Source organism: Paramacrobiotus metropolitanus, unplaced genomic scaffold, assembly GCF_019649055.1.
Source record: "Paramacrobiotus metropolitanus isolate TYO unplaced genomic scaffold, Prichtersi_v1.0 Parri_scaffold0000004, whole genome shotgun sequence".
Lineage (NCBI taxonomy): Eukaryota > Metazoa > Tardigrada > Eutardigrada > Parachela > Macrobiotidae > Paramacrobiotus > Paramacrobiotus metropolitanus.
The window spans coordinates 3,021,202-3,039,728 of NW_026570224.1; the positions used below are offsets into that span (position 1 = coordinate 3,021,202).

Sequence of the window (18,527 nt, forward strand, 5' to 3'; positions counted from 1 at the left end):
TTTTGAATTTCATGGATGATGGATGACAATTTTTTTGTTTTGTACAGTCCGCTGACTGTATCCGTATTTCCAGTTCGGACAATAGGTTGTAAATATTTGATTTCTGGAAGCCGGCGCGGAAGTGGAGGCTTCGGTACCGGTACTCATAACGGCGTAGCTACGACTACGAGTACTTCTATACCAGTATAATTATAGGTATTGTAGCATATGGTTTGCATTTCGCTTGGTGTGATTATGTGGAATACTCAATATTTTATTGGAGATACAGCGCAGCAATAACTAATTCCTGCAATACAATAACAAGGCCGCACCATGGCTTCTGAGTGTTTTAAGCTTAAAATATCATACTGGCAATATTAATAGAGGTTAAAAAATGCGCTATTTCTAAAGTGTTTTAGATGGCGCTCAACCCGTAGAACTGTATTTAGGTATTCCATCACTAGTTAACATCGAAGGTGTATTACTGTTCGCAAACTATTTTGGCTGTGATTAACATTCCTACTTTTACTAATGCCTTTATTATAAGAGTTTATAAATATATATAAGTACAAAAACGCACTGATCTTGCTCCTGTTTCCCGGTTTTTGTTAATTAAGATCTTACAATCGATAATATTAATTCTGGATCAGCACATTGTATTTGAAATTTAGGCTTGAAACGACTGTAAGTTTGTATTTCGTCGGCACAAACCAATTCAATTTATATTTTTATTTTCTTACGTACGTAGTCATAAAAAAGTGTACTACTTTATAGTACTTTATGTGCTTTATTAGAAGGTGCACGTAATGCGTCAATTAACGTCTTCGCGAGTATTGTGTCACATGTTTGGGAATAAGTGCTGTAATCTCAATCCGGATTCCGATGGCTTCAAAATGCTTTCATGCTCTACTTACTGTCAGAAATTTCCAAAGATGCTAATTATCTAATCAAGTATACCAATTGTTTAATAATTAGAACACCGCTGGAGCTATCAAGCATAACATGTTTTGCTATTGTTAATTGACTGTTTTTTGCTTTGTGCATCAGCATTTTGAAAGCCTTGCATGTGATAAACCGCACCGCAACCTACCACGTCCGGCAACAGTCGAGTCATGTTGAGGCGCAATCTGACAGTAAATATGAACAGAAAGGCCCTGCCGCTTCGGAATGAATACAGGATACCTAACTGGATTACGCATCTGTTCCTTATTAATTCTCTTCGATGGAATAGCATCAGTCATCGCTGCTCCTGTCACGTTAACTAGACAGACCAGCGCCGGCAATGACCTTTCCGTCTTACAGCAGCAAATTATGCTGTACCGCATCAAGCATAAACTGCCAAAAATCATGGATTATATCAGCAAACATCCGCATGCGGTGGACTGGAATTTGTTTGCCACTGACAAAACTAACCGCACTTCGCGATTCGTGGATCCGGTATTGTTAGCGTTGCTGCTAGCGGACGATGATGATCTCCCGAGCTATCCACGTCCGGTTATCGCCCAGTCCAACGGCGGATTGTCCGAAGAGGGTCTGTTGAACTTGGCGTTTATTGAGATGGTGACCATACTTGGACTGGCCATAATATCCCGATCGCCGACACAATTAGCGCCAGTAATCCTACCGGCTGCGATCCACACTCACAGTGATACTGCTCAGCGCCCCATGCCGGAAAAAGACGAAGATAAGTTCCGCTCGCCCACGGACGTTACACTGGGCGGATTTCATCCTTTAGAAGGCCAGATCATCTTGCCAAACAAAACAAAAGTGACAACACCATGCCACTCCGGATGTGACCGTGACTGGGATTCACAATCTGTCCCGGATGTGCTGCATGTAGCAGTTAATTTCGACGGTGACCAGTTGAATAATGTCAGAATAATAAATGAGGGTATCATTGATAGAACCCTCGTTAACGTGGTCCAACAGACAGAGTACCAGTCCAAGATGAAACCCAGACGCCTGTCTTCCGGCGGTCGCCGGAGCAATTTTCGTAATGCTTTTGATCTCGATGATCAGCCTTAATTGTCTTTTAACTTTAAAAAAACTCATTCGTTTAGCTCTCTGGTTGTTTTTTAACTATGGGGTTATATTAATCGACCACGATCCATGAATATTTTTCTAAAAGTAAACAGATACGTCTGTGTGCAGCCTGGGTTATTAACTTGCAATAAATTATCAAAAAAAATTGGGAATATACAGAGTACTACAAAATAATTTGTACGTCCTGATCCGAATGGTAAAAACTTTAAGTCCATCATACAACTTATAATGATGTCGCACTCGGACCCTCAGCAGTTTATGTTCTGTTATCGACAGTCGGCAGTATACGACTTTCCAGAAAAACCACTTCAACCAAATTTACGAAGTACTCCACAGATTAGAAGCTGAAAAAACACTCATGTCAAACTGAATTCCGACCAAACACGACGGACTTAAGCAGGGTAGCGCATCAAGAGAGGCAACAAATCCAGACGTATAAATTATCATAAAAATCCGAAAGAGAAAGAAACACAATGTGTCCACAGTGAACGCCGGATAAGCAATATTAGGATTTTTCGATGAACTATTAGCCCGCAATTGCACTGAGAAAGAAAAAACTGACTTCATTCTCGTTTGATCTTCCTGCACCATGTGTTTCTTCCACAAAATTACCGAGGATAAAAAACAAAATCCGCGACGGTTCGCCTTTCTTGCAAGATCAGCCGCGCGTAGGACTGCCGCCTGGAGAAATACTAATGGGTGATCCGGCGTCACCCAGTGCTAGGGGGCTAGGAATGCCCCCGGCATTTGCACCGCGTGCATTCCCCGATGCACCACTTGGCTGCCCCGCAACCTGGTCCTTGACTACAGGATCTACAATAAATGATTCACTATAATCTTTAGTTAGCGCTCAAAAGTACAAGTAGCAGTTTAACGGAGCATACAGCAGAGCATTTAACGAACAGTTTAAAACTTTAATGGAGGTTTAACGAAGTGTACTCTGAAGATATTTACAGAAAATACTCGTAACGCTTACGAAATGACACCAAAGCTTTATTCCAGCTATTGCCCACGACAGTAATTTCACTTACAAAAATATTGGTGATCCATAGCTTCTCGCGCTGTTAACCGTTCCAGGTGGTCATATCGCAGTAATTTATCCAAAAAATCCAGTGCTTCCGGGCTAACCAAATGCTGATTTTCACTGTGAACAAATCGTTCCCACCTTTTCTTGGAATGCCTGCAATTCCAGAGAGAACATGCAATATACGTCGATAAACAGAAAAACAACATGCCCACCGCATGCATTCACGTCAAGTGTCGGAAGGCACCGCACGAACTGGATACACTGCGTGGGAGTTTAATTTCCATGCATACCACTATATCGATCAGACGTCACATTTTCTCAAGCATCTTCACTCTAAGTTTTCTTTGCGTTATTTATGATTCACAGCATTAACTAATGGAAATGGAAAGACTCACGAAATCGCTATTAAAGAAGTGATGGCTTGCCGGGGTATTGCATAACTACATCAAAAGATTCTTACCTTCCTAAGATATCGTTAAAACGAGGGTCCAGATCGATCTGATATTTTTCCAAATATTCAAACAATTCATCGGTACCAAGGACTTTGGCTATTCGCACCAGCTGATCATAATTGTCATGACCATGGAAAAAGGGTTCCTTCCGGAAAATCATACTGGCCATCATACAGCCGAGTGACCACATATCCAGTGAATAGTCATACATCTGATAATCCACCAACAACTCCGGCCCTTTAAAATACCGCGATGCCACACGTACGTTGTACTCTTGACCGGTGTGATAGAATTCCGCCAATCCCCAATCAATCAGTCGAAGCTATACGAGAAATCACAACATGTTCAGAAAAAAACCAATGAAAACGAAAACCTCTCGATGTCACGTTCAATTTTGCGGATATAGCCAATTTAAACTGCAACTGAGCCTTAATAATTAGTCGATCTTTACAGACACAAAATGAAAGTCATAATTTCGGTTTTTTAAATCATATTTATTTAAAACATCCAAATGCAAATAACGATGTAGCAAAAGCGGATTTTCTGGCATTACTTACTATATTGGCCGACATGGCCTGCTGATGCGACAAATTCATAATCAAATAAAACAAAGTACAGGCAACACTATCGGTACGGGATATCTTCACCTCACCTTACGATTTTCATGATCGATCATCACATTATGAGGCTTAACATCTCGATGCATAATACCCATACTGTGGCAATAATCCAAGGCCTAGAAAAAAAACAGAATTTGAATGTCAATTTGGCATGTCTTCAATAAAAAACTGTATGCACAAAAACGACGCTTAAACAACGCAAATAATACGAACCCACCTTTAGCAGTTCAAATAGGTAAAAGCGAATATCGTAATCTGTCAGTGTCTGATACAATTGCTGCAAAAAAGACAGGCGCAAATATATGAAACACATCAAATGTAAAACATATCCTCGAATAGCATGATAATATAATCATATCTTTACGGGAAAGTCTCTAGAGGCTCACCTTGAAATCCGTATTGTTGACGTGCTCGAAAACCAGAGCCGGCGTTCGGGACTACCGAAAATAACCACATGAAGAGATGCACAAAAGCAGCCCAAAAGATGCCTTACCACAGGATCTTTTACAACTGCTAATAAGTTAATAATATTCGTCCCGCCTCGTAAATTCTCTAAAATCTTGATCTCCCGCTTTATTTTCTTCTTCTTAACAGGCTGAAACCAAGAAGATCAGTTATGATTGCGCCCGTATCAGCCAGAATTTGACAGCAATAACCTTGAGAATTTTCACGACGCATTTTTCGTTGTTGGTAATGTTGACGGCTTCAAAAACTTCACTATACTTTCCCCGCCCCAACTTTCGCACTAATTGAAAATCATCCTGGTCGCTATAAAAACAAGAAAAACAGAGTTAGCAAACGTCAGATGATGACGGCTGCCAGGAACATCTGTTTTACCATCTTATAATGCACCAAATATGCAGCTCATATTACATATTAGCATGCGGGCTTGCGGCACAGAATCGACAGTCAGAAGTTCATAACCATACGAAGCGGGAAACATCAGACACCTAACTATCCTCTTTCTAGTAAGGGCTGCCAATAAGCTTCCTTTCTTCTACTTAATTAAGTAAATGCAAAAACATTTGGCAACTAGAGACTGAGGATAAGGCGATAACGGATAAGCCTATACCACGTGGATGCCATGATGCAAGCGTACCAAAAACAGCGAAATTTAATAATCTAAGATCATCACGAAGCGCGATTAAGATGACAAGCCCGCGAGGTAGTGAAGTTTCAGCATAATAAATGGTGACAAAACCAGCCCCAAATCGGCGAAATATTCAAACATGAAAGAATTCTGTCGTCTGGCGAAACGGAATTCGAATATACATCAGCAGGCAAAACAAACAGCCGATAGCGTAAGTGTTTAGCGCATTATTAGTGTACTATCCTGTAATATGGACCAACAGAAATAACTTATTAGGCTGACTGAAAATACTTTCTGTCACAAAAACAATTTTGGAAAAAGCTGAAAAACCATAAATTAAGAAAAAATCATTCAGATCTATCAAATTTCGTAAGCAACTCTAAACATAAATAAAGAAGAAGCGCATTACTGCAAAGAAAATTTATTAAGTTCAAATAACCACTTACCCCCACTGAATAACATGCGCCTCGTAATCCCAATACTCCCGAGGACGTTGTGTATTAATATCCGCATAAGCACGAGCTCGCGAAGGCATTTGCATGCGTCCCTTGGCCGCTAATCCCGCACTCATTTCTTCTCAGCCCCGAACGCAGCCACGTCTCCGCTCGCTGCTGATAGGGGACAATATAAAATGACCAAACAGTTGTCCGGGAAAAAGCAACTCTGGCATGTATCTGTAACGCAATAATTTCCAGTTGCTTTATGACAAAATCTCAGCTATCCAGTCGAGTGCGAGTATTGCAAAAGAGCCACATCCAATTCTTTGTTTCTACTCCAAAAGCCACTGGCCAGAATCGGTTTAAAATAGTTATCGAATTGCACTCTTTCTGAATGCTATAAAAATTAATTGTTGCCCAGAAACTATGACAGAAATAAGACAGGAAATCATAAATAAAACTGCATCCATGAAATCGGACCACTTCCACTTTCTCGCTACCTAAAAGGCTCAAAACAATGTGTCTCAGAGCGAGAACCTGTATCTTTACGCTAAACGGCAACCGGTCTACGGAAATTTTCGCGGTACCGCTACAATAAAAACTGCACGTTCTGATTTCCCAAGTGGCAGCAAGTCGTACGCCATCTATTTTGAAAATTTCCAGCTTCTATGATAAATCAGATATTTCAGTATACTCAAAAAAAAACAGCGAAACATGGAACCAACTGTACTTTTTTATTGCAACAATTTGATATTAACTAACGAAGAAGATTATCCGCTTACCACGCTCTACCAGTATCGTACTACAGCGGCAGAAATGGCTGCAACAGGCGGCCCAACTCTCATGCGTGGCGAATGAGCTCCTTCAGCGGGATCACAGATTATTCTGCGAGAACTCTGTCTTTGCATCAGAGCTCCAAATCTGCATTAAACTGCCAAAAGCTAAACGACTTAACAAATTTTAGCATCCAGTACATATAAAGCGGTATTAGAAGTAAAAGTTACGAAATTCAAACACCTTTTTTGAATTCCAAAGCTGCAAAGCAGGCTTGAATTCCCTTCCTACGTTTTATTGAACGACATCACGTCCGCTCCCGCGATGCGATGCGTGATCGGCTACGTCGACGTAAATACTACGGTCTATGGTAAAAGCGGTCAGCACACGTCGAGCCTCGAGGCTTTATCCGAAACGGGAACGTCGGGAAGCATTGAGCAATTCGATGCCGACTTTTGCATACGTACTAGATTAATTTGTTTTCAAATTTCTTGCTGATTAATAATTATTAAGGACGGCATTTTCAGCTAAACTGTGTTTAATGATTACGAATCAAAGGTATCTACTAGTAATTATATCATATTTCATTTGTTTTGCAGCTTGCAGTTCACGTTGCAGGATCGCTGACTACCGCGAGAGCTGCTTTCAATTTATGCTGTTTTTTTAACGTTTAAATTTGTATCATTTTAAGTAGTATTACGCGAATGCACTTTTTGTAACAATGATGGCCTTTGCCCAATAAAACACTTTATTTATGCATAATCAGCATGGTACATACACAGACGCGACGTTTTCCATCTTCCATTTTTCCGGGTTTCTGGTTGTGAGCATCTTATCCAATCCCCTTACACTCGAAAGCAAGGCACGGAAGGTAGTTTTTTCGGTTATGTTATTCAACTTATGTACAATTATTTACAAAGCAAGTTCATGTCGACTGAGAGTCGATAAATCGAAAATGACTGGAGAACGAATCTTAAAAAAGAAGTGCGGCGATGCCGGTTCGAGGTCAGCAACACAGCAAAAACTGACCTACTGTAGGTACGTATACGTATACAAATTAATTTTATTCGTATAATACAAGCATTCTGTGCGCTTCTCGTTGAAATGGCTGTGCTCCGAAGAGAATGTTTTCAAGTTCGAATGCTTTTAAGATGTTCTTGCATAGGTATCTAAGGTATGATCCAGTATCTGATCGACCACGTATATGTTAGACTTGAATTTCAAAACGCAGTTATTGTGCACTACAGAGGCTTTTCAGAAAAAAATTGAATTATTCATTGCAAGTTGCTCGTGTGGTAATATTGTTGCAGAATTGATACTAACTGCTAAGTCTTACATGTTAAGGTCAATCCCAATGGGACTTCTCTGATCGAAAAAGGTAACAACAAAATAATTATCAACACAAACCGCAATTGACGTATTTACAAATCGTCCACCCATACTAACAAATCTCTCGCTCTCCTTATACGGCAAAGTATTTAGTATGTACTGGTTCTAAAACCAGTGAAAAACTTCCTTAATTAATTTCTTGTCTCATCCTTCTGGTTTTTCGAGCCAGTAGGTAATACACTCGCCCTTTCCCTAAAATTAAAAATCGGATTGAATATACACAATGAATCACATGTGCTGTCACTTATAATCGCATCAAGGTACAGTTAGGACTGTATCTAGTTAACACAAAATAAAATTAATTTGATCTTGTAACCGTCACGGTTAAAATTAGAATGTCGCGCTGATAAAGCTATGCGACGACGCGAGTATTGACATGCGTACCTTCACAAAAATAATCCCCCGTTGTACTAGAACCACCGTGCTCTCTGTGAGCATCAATCCAGCGGTACCAGCGCTGACATGGATTTTTGATGGTAATCCGTGACTCTCCATGCGTGATGCCGTATTTACGGTATCACCAAATCTGCAAATTAAAATTAGTACTGGTTAATTGTACATTAATAGTTTATCGGTATAACGTACATGCAGAATCTTGGACATTTGAATCCAACGATACCAGCTGCACATGGCCCTGTGAACAACCACTACAGTTTAACCATGGCATAGTTTGCCATGGTTTAACCATCTACGTAATGAAATGTACTGCATTTGAAAAATGTACTGCATGTGAATGAAAATGAATATCCTCCTAGATAAATGTACTGCATTTGCACATACTATAAATAACGTTAATATAACGTTCGTTTTCACAATGAGTTTTAAAAAATTATAATAAATAAATTTTTGTAAATGTAGAAGATTAATTTGCATCATTCATTGGCCTTGATTAAATTACATTTGGGCCGGTTTCTACAGCGTATTTCCATAATATGGTAGCATTTCGAAAGAAGTCAGTGCAAGTTGAGCCGTGCGATATGCAATTCTATCGACCCAATTTTAATTAGCTGGCCCTGTTATTGACAGAAATACCTGAATTAATGCCACTCCTTAATTGCAGGCCGTATTTGTCAGTAAAGACTTGAAATGTTTCCCGGAAGCGCAGAGCTAAATTGCATATCTCCTTTGCATGCCTGTTTTCATTACGCTCAGGAATCCCACTTACAACCTTCAAACGTCAAATTTATTTTAGGCACGCCAAACATTTATTCTGGTTTTCGGCCGTAAACGCTCTGATTTTATAATTTTGATTTGTACATGTAAAGCTGTCGGTTCCGTGTCCTATGCTAGCGCTATTATTAGATGATAGCTGCAATGATTTGCGTGCAGAGTTGTTATTCAGGCTAGTACTAACCAAATAGCTATCCGCAATAGTTTCCATTTTGAACACAGAAAACCCTGGAAGAATAAGATCAAGTGCGGTGTAGACGCTGTTCAGGAGCTGAGCAATTTCGATCGGCGAATGCTGCTGAATGAACACTTGGAAGCCAAATAGAGACCCGAAGTAAAGTGTTGCCGATTCGTACAACTCGGCTTTGACAGGTGCGCCTTTCCGCAATTTCTCCACCAGAGATCTAAATAAAGTCCAGAGGTTTTACTTTTGATGTTCGTGATATGAGCAAACGATGCTAACCCATTATATCTATATTTATTAATGATTAATGAATCTCACGTTACTGTTTTTATTTATGATTACATCAGTGTCTTACGTGGGAAGAAGTTCTCTGAGAAGCTTGTCACAGTTTTCCTGCTCGGCCAGCAAAACTTTAGTCCGGTCCAGTACAAGATTTTCCAACCGATTTGCATATTTGTCTAACATATTTTGCATTCGTGTCATTAGGTTTGTATTGCGCTCGCCCAGTTTGTTTCGTAATTCTTTAATGATGTCGTTAGCGCAAAGGTCACGGTGATGGATTACATCTTTGCATGTCTTGAAGATCAGCAGGTACTGATCAATTTGCGGCGCCGGCATTGCTGCCGCATCTGCTGCTTGGACGGAGGCTTCTGTAAACAAATGTCGTAATTAATTTTAAGAAAAAAATCCTTCAGGCTTTGAAAGTAGGAGGGCATCACCTAATCCGTTTTCGTCTAATCCATTTTTATTGTCATTACCGTAAGAATCAAATAGAAACGTTCCGATTCTACCAAAGCTTGCAAGATCTCTTCTTTGGGAAGTGTGCCAATTGGGCAGCTTTTTTTCCGACGACTTATTAGCAATGTTGACCAGTTCTGTCACACTTGTCACAGAGAATAGTTCTGATACATTGTCGGCAGGTGACCATTTTGTTATGTTTCGCATTAGCCGCTCGAACCCCAAATAGCCGATCTTTAGTGTAAACCTTGCGTCGATCAAGCAGGCTTCCGGTACAAGGAATCCGTGATACTTTAGGGGAGAGGCATGTATTTCTTTTAATCCCTGCGAAATAAAGCTTCTTGTCAATACAAAAATTTTTAATTTTATGTACAGTTTACAGGTGCACTACACTTTGAGACACGCTATAAATGTCGGTATTCAATTGCCGCATTGAGATGACCATTACTGTACCATGATCAGATCATGCAGAAACGAGCATTTGAAGTCCACATCCAGTTCAAACCCACAAGCGTGCAGAATGTCGTTTAATGATCCTTTGGCACAGTATTCACTTAGCAGCCAAAACTTTTGCGAATCGACGGTAATCCCAATTAGGCGGACGATGTTTAAATGGATTAATCCTTTTAACTTCACGGAACGGGATGACAAAATCAGACAATTTTAATATCGGAAATGTGTTACAAATGGGCTCTTACATCCCATAGCAGCTTCCGGGCATCGGAATGTGGAAATTTGCCTGCCTCGTTTAGGTTCGTTACAGTGCTTTGAGTTGTCCATACGGGAATGCCTTTGTAAAGGGCATAAGATCCGCGAAGAAATCGAGTTCGCAAGCTTCCATGAAAGATCTGCTCTTCGATTCATTCATTAATTTGACAAACGGACATACTGATATTGCTGGAAGTTTAACATTTAAGTGGTTTACGTGCTGAATTTAGAGCAAGTACGAGTAACATATATATACATATGTATCTTTATTTATACGCCAAATCTATAGATCTGTTGGTTATAAATTAAGAAGTACATGTACCTGAGATTTTGTTCCTATCGTCACAAGATCAGTGAAATTCTTGGAAAATGATAATCCTGTTCGATGCATAAATTCCAACAGCTTGACGTCAACCCTCCACCAATCGTCCCAAAAGGCGGCTGTCTCTCTTTTAATTCGTCTGTAAAACCACCTCGAATTAGTTTAATTTGCTGAGAAAACTGCTACTTATTTTTAAGCATATATGTAATGGCCAACACCTTTGAATAATAGTAGCATAGCACTCGTGATAGCAGTGCTCAAGAAAAAGGTCAGTTTAGTCGCGAACTGATACTTACCGGTTGCAGCATATAAACGATCCAATTAAAATTATAAAGAGCATCACGATTGTCAGTCCCGCCACCAGATAAATTAAGGTATTGCCACCTAAAAATACAGAACGTTTCAATAAATTAATAAGTCCTATGGGGGAAATAGTTCTGTTGGCGTGTTCGACCATTCTTCCAAGCAGCGACTCACTTAGCAGACAAATTACGTCGTTATCCAAATAGCCACATCTGGGTCTATTTTTTGGCGGCACGCTGTCGGCGTTGCCCCAGTCTACCTGGGCAACCATCTGCTTAATGAGTCGTCGGCGAGCATCATAGTAAAACGCTGGCTATTGGATTGCAACCGTTTATTAATAATAACCGGCTAACATTGCAGTGCCAATATCTGGCATAAGTTGAGGTAACAATAAATTAAAAGGCACTTGCCTCAAGAAGTTTTGTGGAGATGTTCATGGCGCTTATGCAGTAATTACTTCTCCTTTCTCCTACATCGTCAATAAATGCATCCTCATACTCCAGAGTGAAGGTTCTGTTAAGAAACTGTGACGCTAGGTATTGTCCGTCCCATATTAAGTCCGGATTCTCGTTCAGAGTGTGATTTAAAATCTGTGACATTGCAAATGTTACCAAACGAAAGCTTTTTCTATCTGTTTCGTTTCAGCACGTTTGTGCAATTATTCATAAATACAGTATTTTGCGTAGAAAACGACGAACGAAAAATAAGTGCTACGTACCATTCCCAGCATTTCTGTTGATTCATGTGCAGCAATTACGAATGCGTTTGGCTGCAAATTAAAAGGAAATCATTTATACGTCAGTAAGGTCACTAGAGTACACTGCAAAAATACTGTTTTCGCAGTATAATGTGCAGACAGACCGGCTCAGATTTGGGGTACGTAAAATTGAAATCTTGCCGAGACCGCTGGATGAGCTGGTCGAATAACGTTGGATCATTGTTCAGTCGTTCGTTGTAGCACGGAGCCAGTTGTTTCAGGCTTCGAAAAGCTTCCATTCCAATCTAAAAACATCTTACGTGCAAGTCGAACCAAACAGCAATTCGTGGCATGCACACCGTATATTTTATACCAGGTCATCCGAATCATAGTACTGCCAAGTTAAATTCCCAAAATATCTGTTATTCCTCAGTGGTTCAACAGCAAAATACACCTAAATGCAACGACGTACAAATAACAATAAGCAAAACGGGGCGTAGCGCAGAGATTGACAAGTACTTACGTATTCACCATTTGTCATTCCCATTTTTGCAGCTTGTATCTGTTGCAAAATTAGTACGTATATATCTATATATAGTTCTATAATCGCAATATAGGTAGATAGAATTAGTGACTACTATGACTGAATTTGGTGCTTTAATTCGTAATATTTACTGTTATTGCCCATTGGGACTCGTCAACTAAACGATGCACCGATTTTGCTTACCATAAATTTTCGAACGATTTTTGGCGTGCTTGAAAGAATAACCACTGCAATTATGAAACATATGTATTAAAGATTTCTAATTAAGGCTTTTTTATCATGTACGAATATTTAGTCCAAAGCGTAAGACGAACGGGTTTTATGGCGAATTTTATTATGTTTTGGAATAGCACAATATTTTATTGCATAAGTTCTGAAATTAATAAAAATTATGCAATTAACAGTTTGATACATACCCCGGCTAACTTTTTTAACCTCGATCAAAAGATCAGAGTACGCTACCGATTTGCTTGAATCGAATTCAAAGCGATATAGAGTGATGTTACTGTTTTCCTTTTGGGTCACAATATTAAGAAGTCCAGTCGGCCACAACTTGAAAAACGGTGCCATTGCCCCGGTATCCAATAAAACACCAATAGAGGTCCAAGAAAAATAACTGAAGATATTAACAAACACCTCGGCAAACATAGCCAGTTGCATGGGGCCATTATTAATCGTCGTAGGATAATTTCTTCTGTTTCGCAACTGTTCATACGACAGCCCGCTAAAAATACAACTTCTTACAAAAAATAAACAGTGTCCTCTATTCATATATTCATAATATTTCATATTCTCGAGAGTTTTGCTTATAAGCATACCTGGTAAGCATAAGTACATTCCATTCTGTAAATAAAAAAATTTAGCCGTAAAACAAAATTTGGCGAAACATAGTCAACTACTTGCATCGATTTCGCCCAGTTGTTTATACATACCTTACTTAAATTATTTAAATGGTTTAACTTGACAATGCATTCATCGCAGATCGTGTGAAATCTTTTTCTTACCATTGAAATCAGAAATTAGTTCACACCTGGACACATTATTATATCCTTACCCTACACATACCTCTTGCCAATTTGCCCAGTGGAATCAAATCATCACATCCTTTAACAAAAAATCGATCATAAAGATGCTCTTGTGCTTTTTTTACAGCCAGCTGGAGGGGTGTAGATTTATATAAAAATAACTAAGGGTCTTTTAAGTAACTTAGACCCTTAGGTGCCTGCAAAATAAAACAGTCGAATACTGTACCTGGGGGAATAAGAATAAATGGATTCGTGGGATTACGCTTTGTGTAGTAAAATTCTGACACCACGTCCACATAATCCGCAAGATCAGAACAAGTAACTGCCTTTTTCGGACTCAAATATAAATGATCAACATTGTAACCGTATGTTCTGTTTAATTTCTCCAGACCTCGATGCCTGTTCCAACCAAGGATTGACGATAAAATTGGCGTTTGTGCAATGCAAATTAAAATCATTTATACGTCAGTAAGGTCACTAGAGTACACTGCAAAAATACTGTTTTCGCAGTATAATGTGCAGACACAGACCGGCTCAGATTTGGGGTACGTAAAATTGAAATCTTGCCGAGACCGCTGGATGAGCTGGTCGAATAACGTTGGATCATTGTTCAGTCGTTCGTTGTAGCACGGAGCCAGTTGTTTCAGGCTTCGAAAAGCTTCCATTCCAATCTAAAAACATCTTACTGAAGTTGAACCAAACAGCAATTCGTGGCATGCACACCGTATATATTATACCAGGTCATCCGAATCATAGTACTGCCAAGTTAAATTCCCAAAATATCTGTTATTCCTCAGTGGTTCAACAGCAAAATACACCTAAATGCAACGATGTACAAATAACAATAAGCAAAACGGGGCGTAGCGCACAGATTGACAAGTACTTACGTATTCACCATTTGTCATTCCCATTTTTGCAGCTTGTATCTGTTACAAAATTAGTACGTATATATCTATATATAGTTCTATAATCGCAATATAGACAGATAGAATTAGTGACTACTATGACTGAATTTGGTGCTTTAATTCGTAATATTTACTATTATTGCCCATTGGTACTCGTCAACTAAACGATGCACCGATTTTGCTTACCATAAATTTTCGAACGATTTTTGGCGTGCTTGAAAGAATAACCACTGCAATTATGAAACATATGTATTAAAGATTTCTAATTAAGGCTTTTTTATCATGTACGAATATTTAGTCCAAAGCGTAAGACGAACGGGTTTTATGGCGAATTTTATTATGTTTTGGAATAGCACAATATTTTATTGCATAAGTTCTGAAATTAATAAAAATTATGCAATTAACAGTTTGATACATACCCCGGCTAACTTTTTTAACCTCGATCAAAAGATCAGAGTACGCTACCGATTTGCTTGAATCGAATTCAAAGCGATATAGAGTGATGTTACTGTTTTTCTTTTGGGTCACAATATTAAGAAGTCCAGTCGGCCACAACTTGAAAAACGGTGCCATTGCCCCGGTATCCAATAAAACACCAATAGAGGTCCAAGAAAAATAACTGAAGATATTAACAAACACCTCGGCAAACATAGCCAGTTGCATGGGGCCATTATTAATCGTCGTAGGATAATTTCTCCTGTTTCGCAACTGTTCATACGATAGCCCGCTAAAAATAAAACTTCTTACAAAAAATAAACAGTGTCCTGTATTCATATATTCATAATATTTCATATTTTCGAGAGTTTTGCTTATAAAATTACCTGGTAAGCATAAGTACATTCCATTCTGTAAATCAAAAAATTTAGCCGTAAAACAAAATTTGGCGAAACATAGTCAACTACTTGCATCGATTTCGCCCAGTTGTTTATACATACCTTATTTAAATTATTTAAATGGTTTAACTTGACAATGCATTCATCGCAGATCGTGTCAAATCTTTTTTTACCATTGAAATCAGAAATTAGTTCACACCTGGACACAATATTATATCCTTGCCCTACACATACCTCTTGCCAATTTGCCCAGTGGCATCAAATCATCACATCCTTTAACAAAAAATTGATCGTAAAGATGTTCTTGTGCTTTTTTACAGCCAGCTGGAGGAGTGTAGATTTATAAAGAAAATAACTAAGGGTCTTTTAAGCAATTTAGACCCATAGGTGCTTGCAAAATAAAACAGTCGAATACCTGGGGGAATAAGAATAAATGGATTCGTGGGATTACGCTTTGTGTAGTAAAATTCTGACACCACATCCACATAATCCGCAAGATCAGAACAAGTAACTGCCTTTTTCGGACTCAAATATAAATGATCAACATTGTAACCGTATGTTCTGTTTAATTTCTCCAGACCTATGTCGAAACCAGGTCCAACCAAGGGGATTGACGATAAAATTGTTGGAGGCGTTAATCCATAACTGACCATGGTGAGGTTAAGTGTCGCATTGTGCATATCAACGAGCATTATCTGACATACGTTCACCAAAAATAATGCGGATGCAGTTAACGATACTGACCTTAACGTCATCGGTAGTTGCGGTAATATAATATCTCGGGGCTAGCTGAGTATTGCATAGAAATCACAAAGAAACCAGTATCAGCGAATCATTACAGCAATAATCTGCTTACTGCAGAACCCGTAAACAGATATCTCCGTAAAGGTCACAAAATATAGTGTCATAACTTATTTGCGAAGAGCGTAAGTGTGATGTTAGCGCAATTGTGTACGTCCAGCTTGCATCGAATTGAAAATGAGTAAATGAAACAAAGCATTCGAAAAACCTTTCATGTATCGCGCCGGAAACGTTTTAGACTAGAAACAACAAAGCGGAAAATAAGTAACAAGTTTCGCGAATCCGATCTTTGCCGGTAGAAACGGGAATGCCACGCCTGCTTTGCATTCTTCTCAGTCATTCGCCCTTTACAAACACCAATGCAGTTGCTGTAGCGGTAGATATAATTATGCCATTACACAGCCTTAATTAATCACGGTTTTCGTTTGGGAATTCATTCATCATCTCAAGAGACCGCAGTACTACCGTCAACAATCGTATTCCGGATGGCAGCGGGGGTTATTTCCATGGAAGCTGTGTGCCACGTTATGCCGTGGAATTCTTTACAGCTGACTGTAAAGAAGAATGATCTGTCGACCTTTGGAGGGTATCTACAGCATTTCCACTAGGGAACAACCGAGATGATAGTAAGGAGTCTAAGGACATCCACCGCCTTCGCTCCTGGGTTCTGTGCACTTCTTTCGTTTTAGTGCATTATACCCTTTCGGTTATTCCCGATGTAACAGGAAGTGTAATCTAAAGCACAAGAAACGGCTACTGAATCTACTGGACAACGCTTATCGCCTATGAAAATATAAGTTTAGGCTGTTACTGTTTAAATGCCTCTGCAAGAAACGGGATAAAATTTCACGCTTTGCTACTGGAAGTAATCCCATGAATTATTTGCCCAGAATTGCTTTTACCATTTACCGTGCTCCCGTTACACTCATGGCATGACACCGGTCCTAGACTTGGTTAAAAACGATATAATATAAGTATATTTACATCCGTAATTGGCTCCTGTACTGTATCAATTTTATTTGACTGAGGAACAATACCATATCAGAATATCATAATATTTAAGTTTCTGAAATTCAACAGAACAGCGGCACTCTCATAATGAGTTAAAAATCTTCAGTACAATTACTCAGTTAATACAAATTGTACAACTTAATTACAAAGTATCTCGGTTTTTAATTTCCCCCTTTTTTGTAAGTATGTTAATTTTAAGTATTCGTACTAATTAATAAATAAATTTTTATTCACAATATTTACATCAGCGAGCACAACTCAGTAAACACAATCAAATAAAGAACTTGTCCCAATTAGTTAATTGCATTTGTCATCGAAAACTAAGTAACCAAGAAGCGGAGTAAATTAGCAAGAAGCCATTTTGACTAACTGTAACAGTCTGCGGTTACTAGTAAGGATCAGCGGAATAATTACGGAACCTTAAAGATCGCAATACCTTGTATCAAGGGCACTGCGTCATATCCACAGTAGATATACAAGTATGTCATTAGATTGATTTAAATATCCATCTGGTATGCATAGCTGAATGATTGCAAATTTCGGCATGAGTGCAAAGTGGCAAAAATTGTTTTTAATTATTTCGCCGATTACAGTTTGCGCGTATCACAGAATAATATGTCGCGGACACCTGCCTCAGGCACCTGTCAGTCAACCATCACTAGCCTTGAAGATGGATATTACAGTCTCCTTTATATATATATATATATATGTATATATATATCTCCACTACTATATGTAACCACTACTACTATCAGTACTATGTAATACCCTTCTTGAATAAAGACCATAATACCCTTCTTGAATGAAGACCCATTTTCCATAAGTTCCACCCATATTGACAACTGTGGAACTCTCCAGTATCTCTCATCAAATACGCCTTGAGTGTCACATGCAGCAGCAGATTGGTGCGGACGTTTCCCATACGGAAGAGAAGGCACATTTGATCGTTGCGGGTGCAGATAGTCGCACACTGGCTGAATAGGAGGGTTTGTGTGCGCTTTTGCGGGACATGCGTTTTGGCCAGAAGCAGCCCCACCAGGACGCTCTCCAAGAGGCAACTGACAATTAATCCAAAGCAAAGGAAAACAATGTCGCTGCGCATTCATCCGTTGGATAGCGCGGTGTACCTGGAAATGGCTGGAATATTACTTTTGTAACAAAATGTGTACAAGTAAAATCTTGCATTTTTATGTAGTAAAATCTCATACTTTACGTTTTTATTTTGCATCTGTGCATCAAGATGCTCTGCTGACCAATCAGCAAAACTCGGACGCGTATGACTTGTAACTATGCAGTATGCACTATGCCGCAGTAAAACAGGTAGCTGAAAACTGACCAGTGCACTGTAGTGCAACATTAGTTCGCTAACAGTACTAACTTTTTTTCAGATTATGATTTTCATAGGGGCCACAGTCTCGTCAACAGTTCGTTCCTTGTTAAGTTGTACATTTACCCTTGGTCCAAGCCAGTTGCTC

At 39.1% G+C, this 18,527-nt stretch overlaps 2 protein-coding genes across 4 annotated transcripts; both read right to left on the reverse strand.

Annotated features, from left to right (window-relative positions):
- Positions 1 to 2,262: 2,262 nt before the first annotated feature.
- On the reverse strand, positions 2,263 to 6,723 carry LOC129602152 (casein kinase II subunit alpha). Of its 3 annotated transcripts, none has more exons than XM_055501136.1 (10): positions 6,434 to 6,723; positions 5,658 to 5,885; positions 4,778 to 4,889; positions 4,615 to 4,716; positions 4,508 to 4,558; positions 4,339 to 4,398; positions 4,154 to 4,237; positions 3,510 to 3,823; positions 3,054 to 3,202; positions 2,263 to 2,835 (listed from the first exon to the last, which is right to left on the reverse strand). In XM_055501136.1, the coding sequence occupies exons 2-10, from the start codon at positions 5,780 to 5,782 to the stop codon at positions 2,681 to 2,683; spliced, it is 1,152 nt and encodes a 383-aa protein (XP_055357111.1). In that variant the 5' UTR covers positions 5,783 to 5,885; positions 6,434 to 6,723; the 3' UTR covers positions 2,263 to 2,680. The 3 variants fall into 3 exon arrangements, with proteins under 3 accessions (XP_055357111.1, XP_055357096.1, XP_055357103.1); XM_055501121.1 differs by having other exon boundaries at positions 6,431 to 6,723; XM_055501128.1 differs by lacking the exon at positions 6,434 to 6,723 and having other exon boundaries at positions 5,658 to 6,338.
- Positions 6,724 to 7,712: 989 nt separating this feature from the next.
- On the reverse strand, positions 7,713 to 18,409 carry LOC129580769 (atrial natriuretic peptide receptor 1-like). The gene is made up of 30 exons (XM_055471433.1): positions 18,266 to 18,409; positions 17,821 to 18,179; positions 15,656 to 16,776; positions 15,475 to 15,513; positions 15,229 to 15,253; positions 14,827 to 15,134; positions 14,594 to 14,637; positions 14,390 to 14,428; positions 14,240 to 14,320; positions 14,033 to 14,173; positions 13,729 to 13,828; positions 13,543 to 13,581; positions 12,661 to 12,704; positions 12,457 to 12,495; positions 12,307 to 12,387; positions 12,098 to 12,238; positions 11,955 to 12,005; positions 11,643 to 11,826; positions 11,411 to 11,545; positions 11,230 to 11,317; positions 10,934 to 11,072; positions 10,602 to 10,751; positions 10,357 to 10,533; positions 9,924 to 10,227; positions 9,521 to 9,815; positions 9,166 to 9,385; positions 8,844 to 8,979; positions 8,397 to 8,445; positions 8,196 to 8,337; positions 7,713 to 8,003 (listed from the first exon to the last, which is right to left on the reverse strand). Exons 3-30 carry the CDS (start codon positions 15,993 to 15,995, stop codon positions 7,956 to 7,958), a joined length of 3,579 nt encoding a protein of 1,192 aa, XP_055327408.1. The 5' UTR covers positions 15,996 to 16,776; positions 17,821 to 18,179; positions 18,266 to 18,409; the 3' UTR covers positions 7,713 to 7,955.
- Between the last annotated feature and the right edge of the window lie 118 nt (positions 18,410 to 18,527).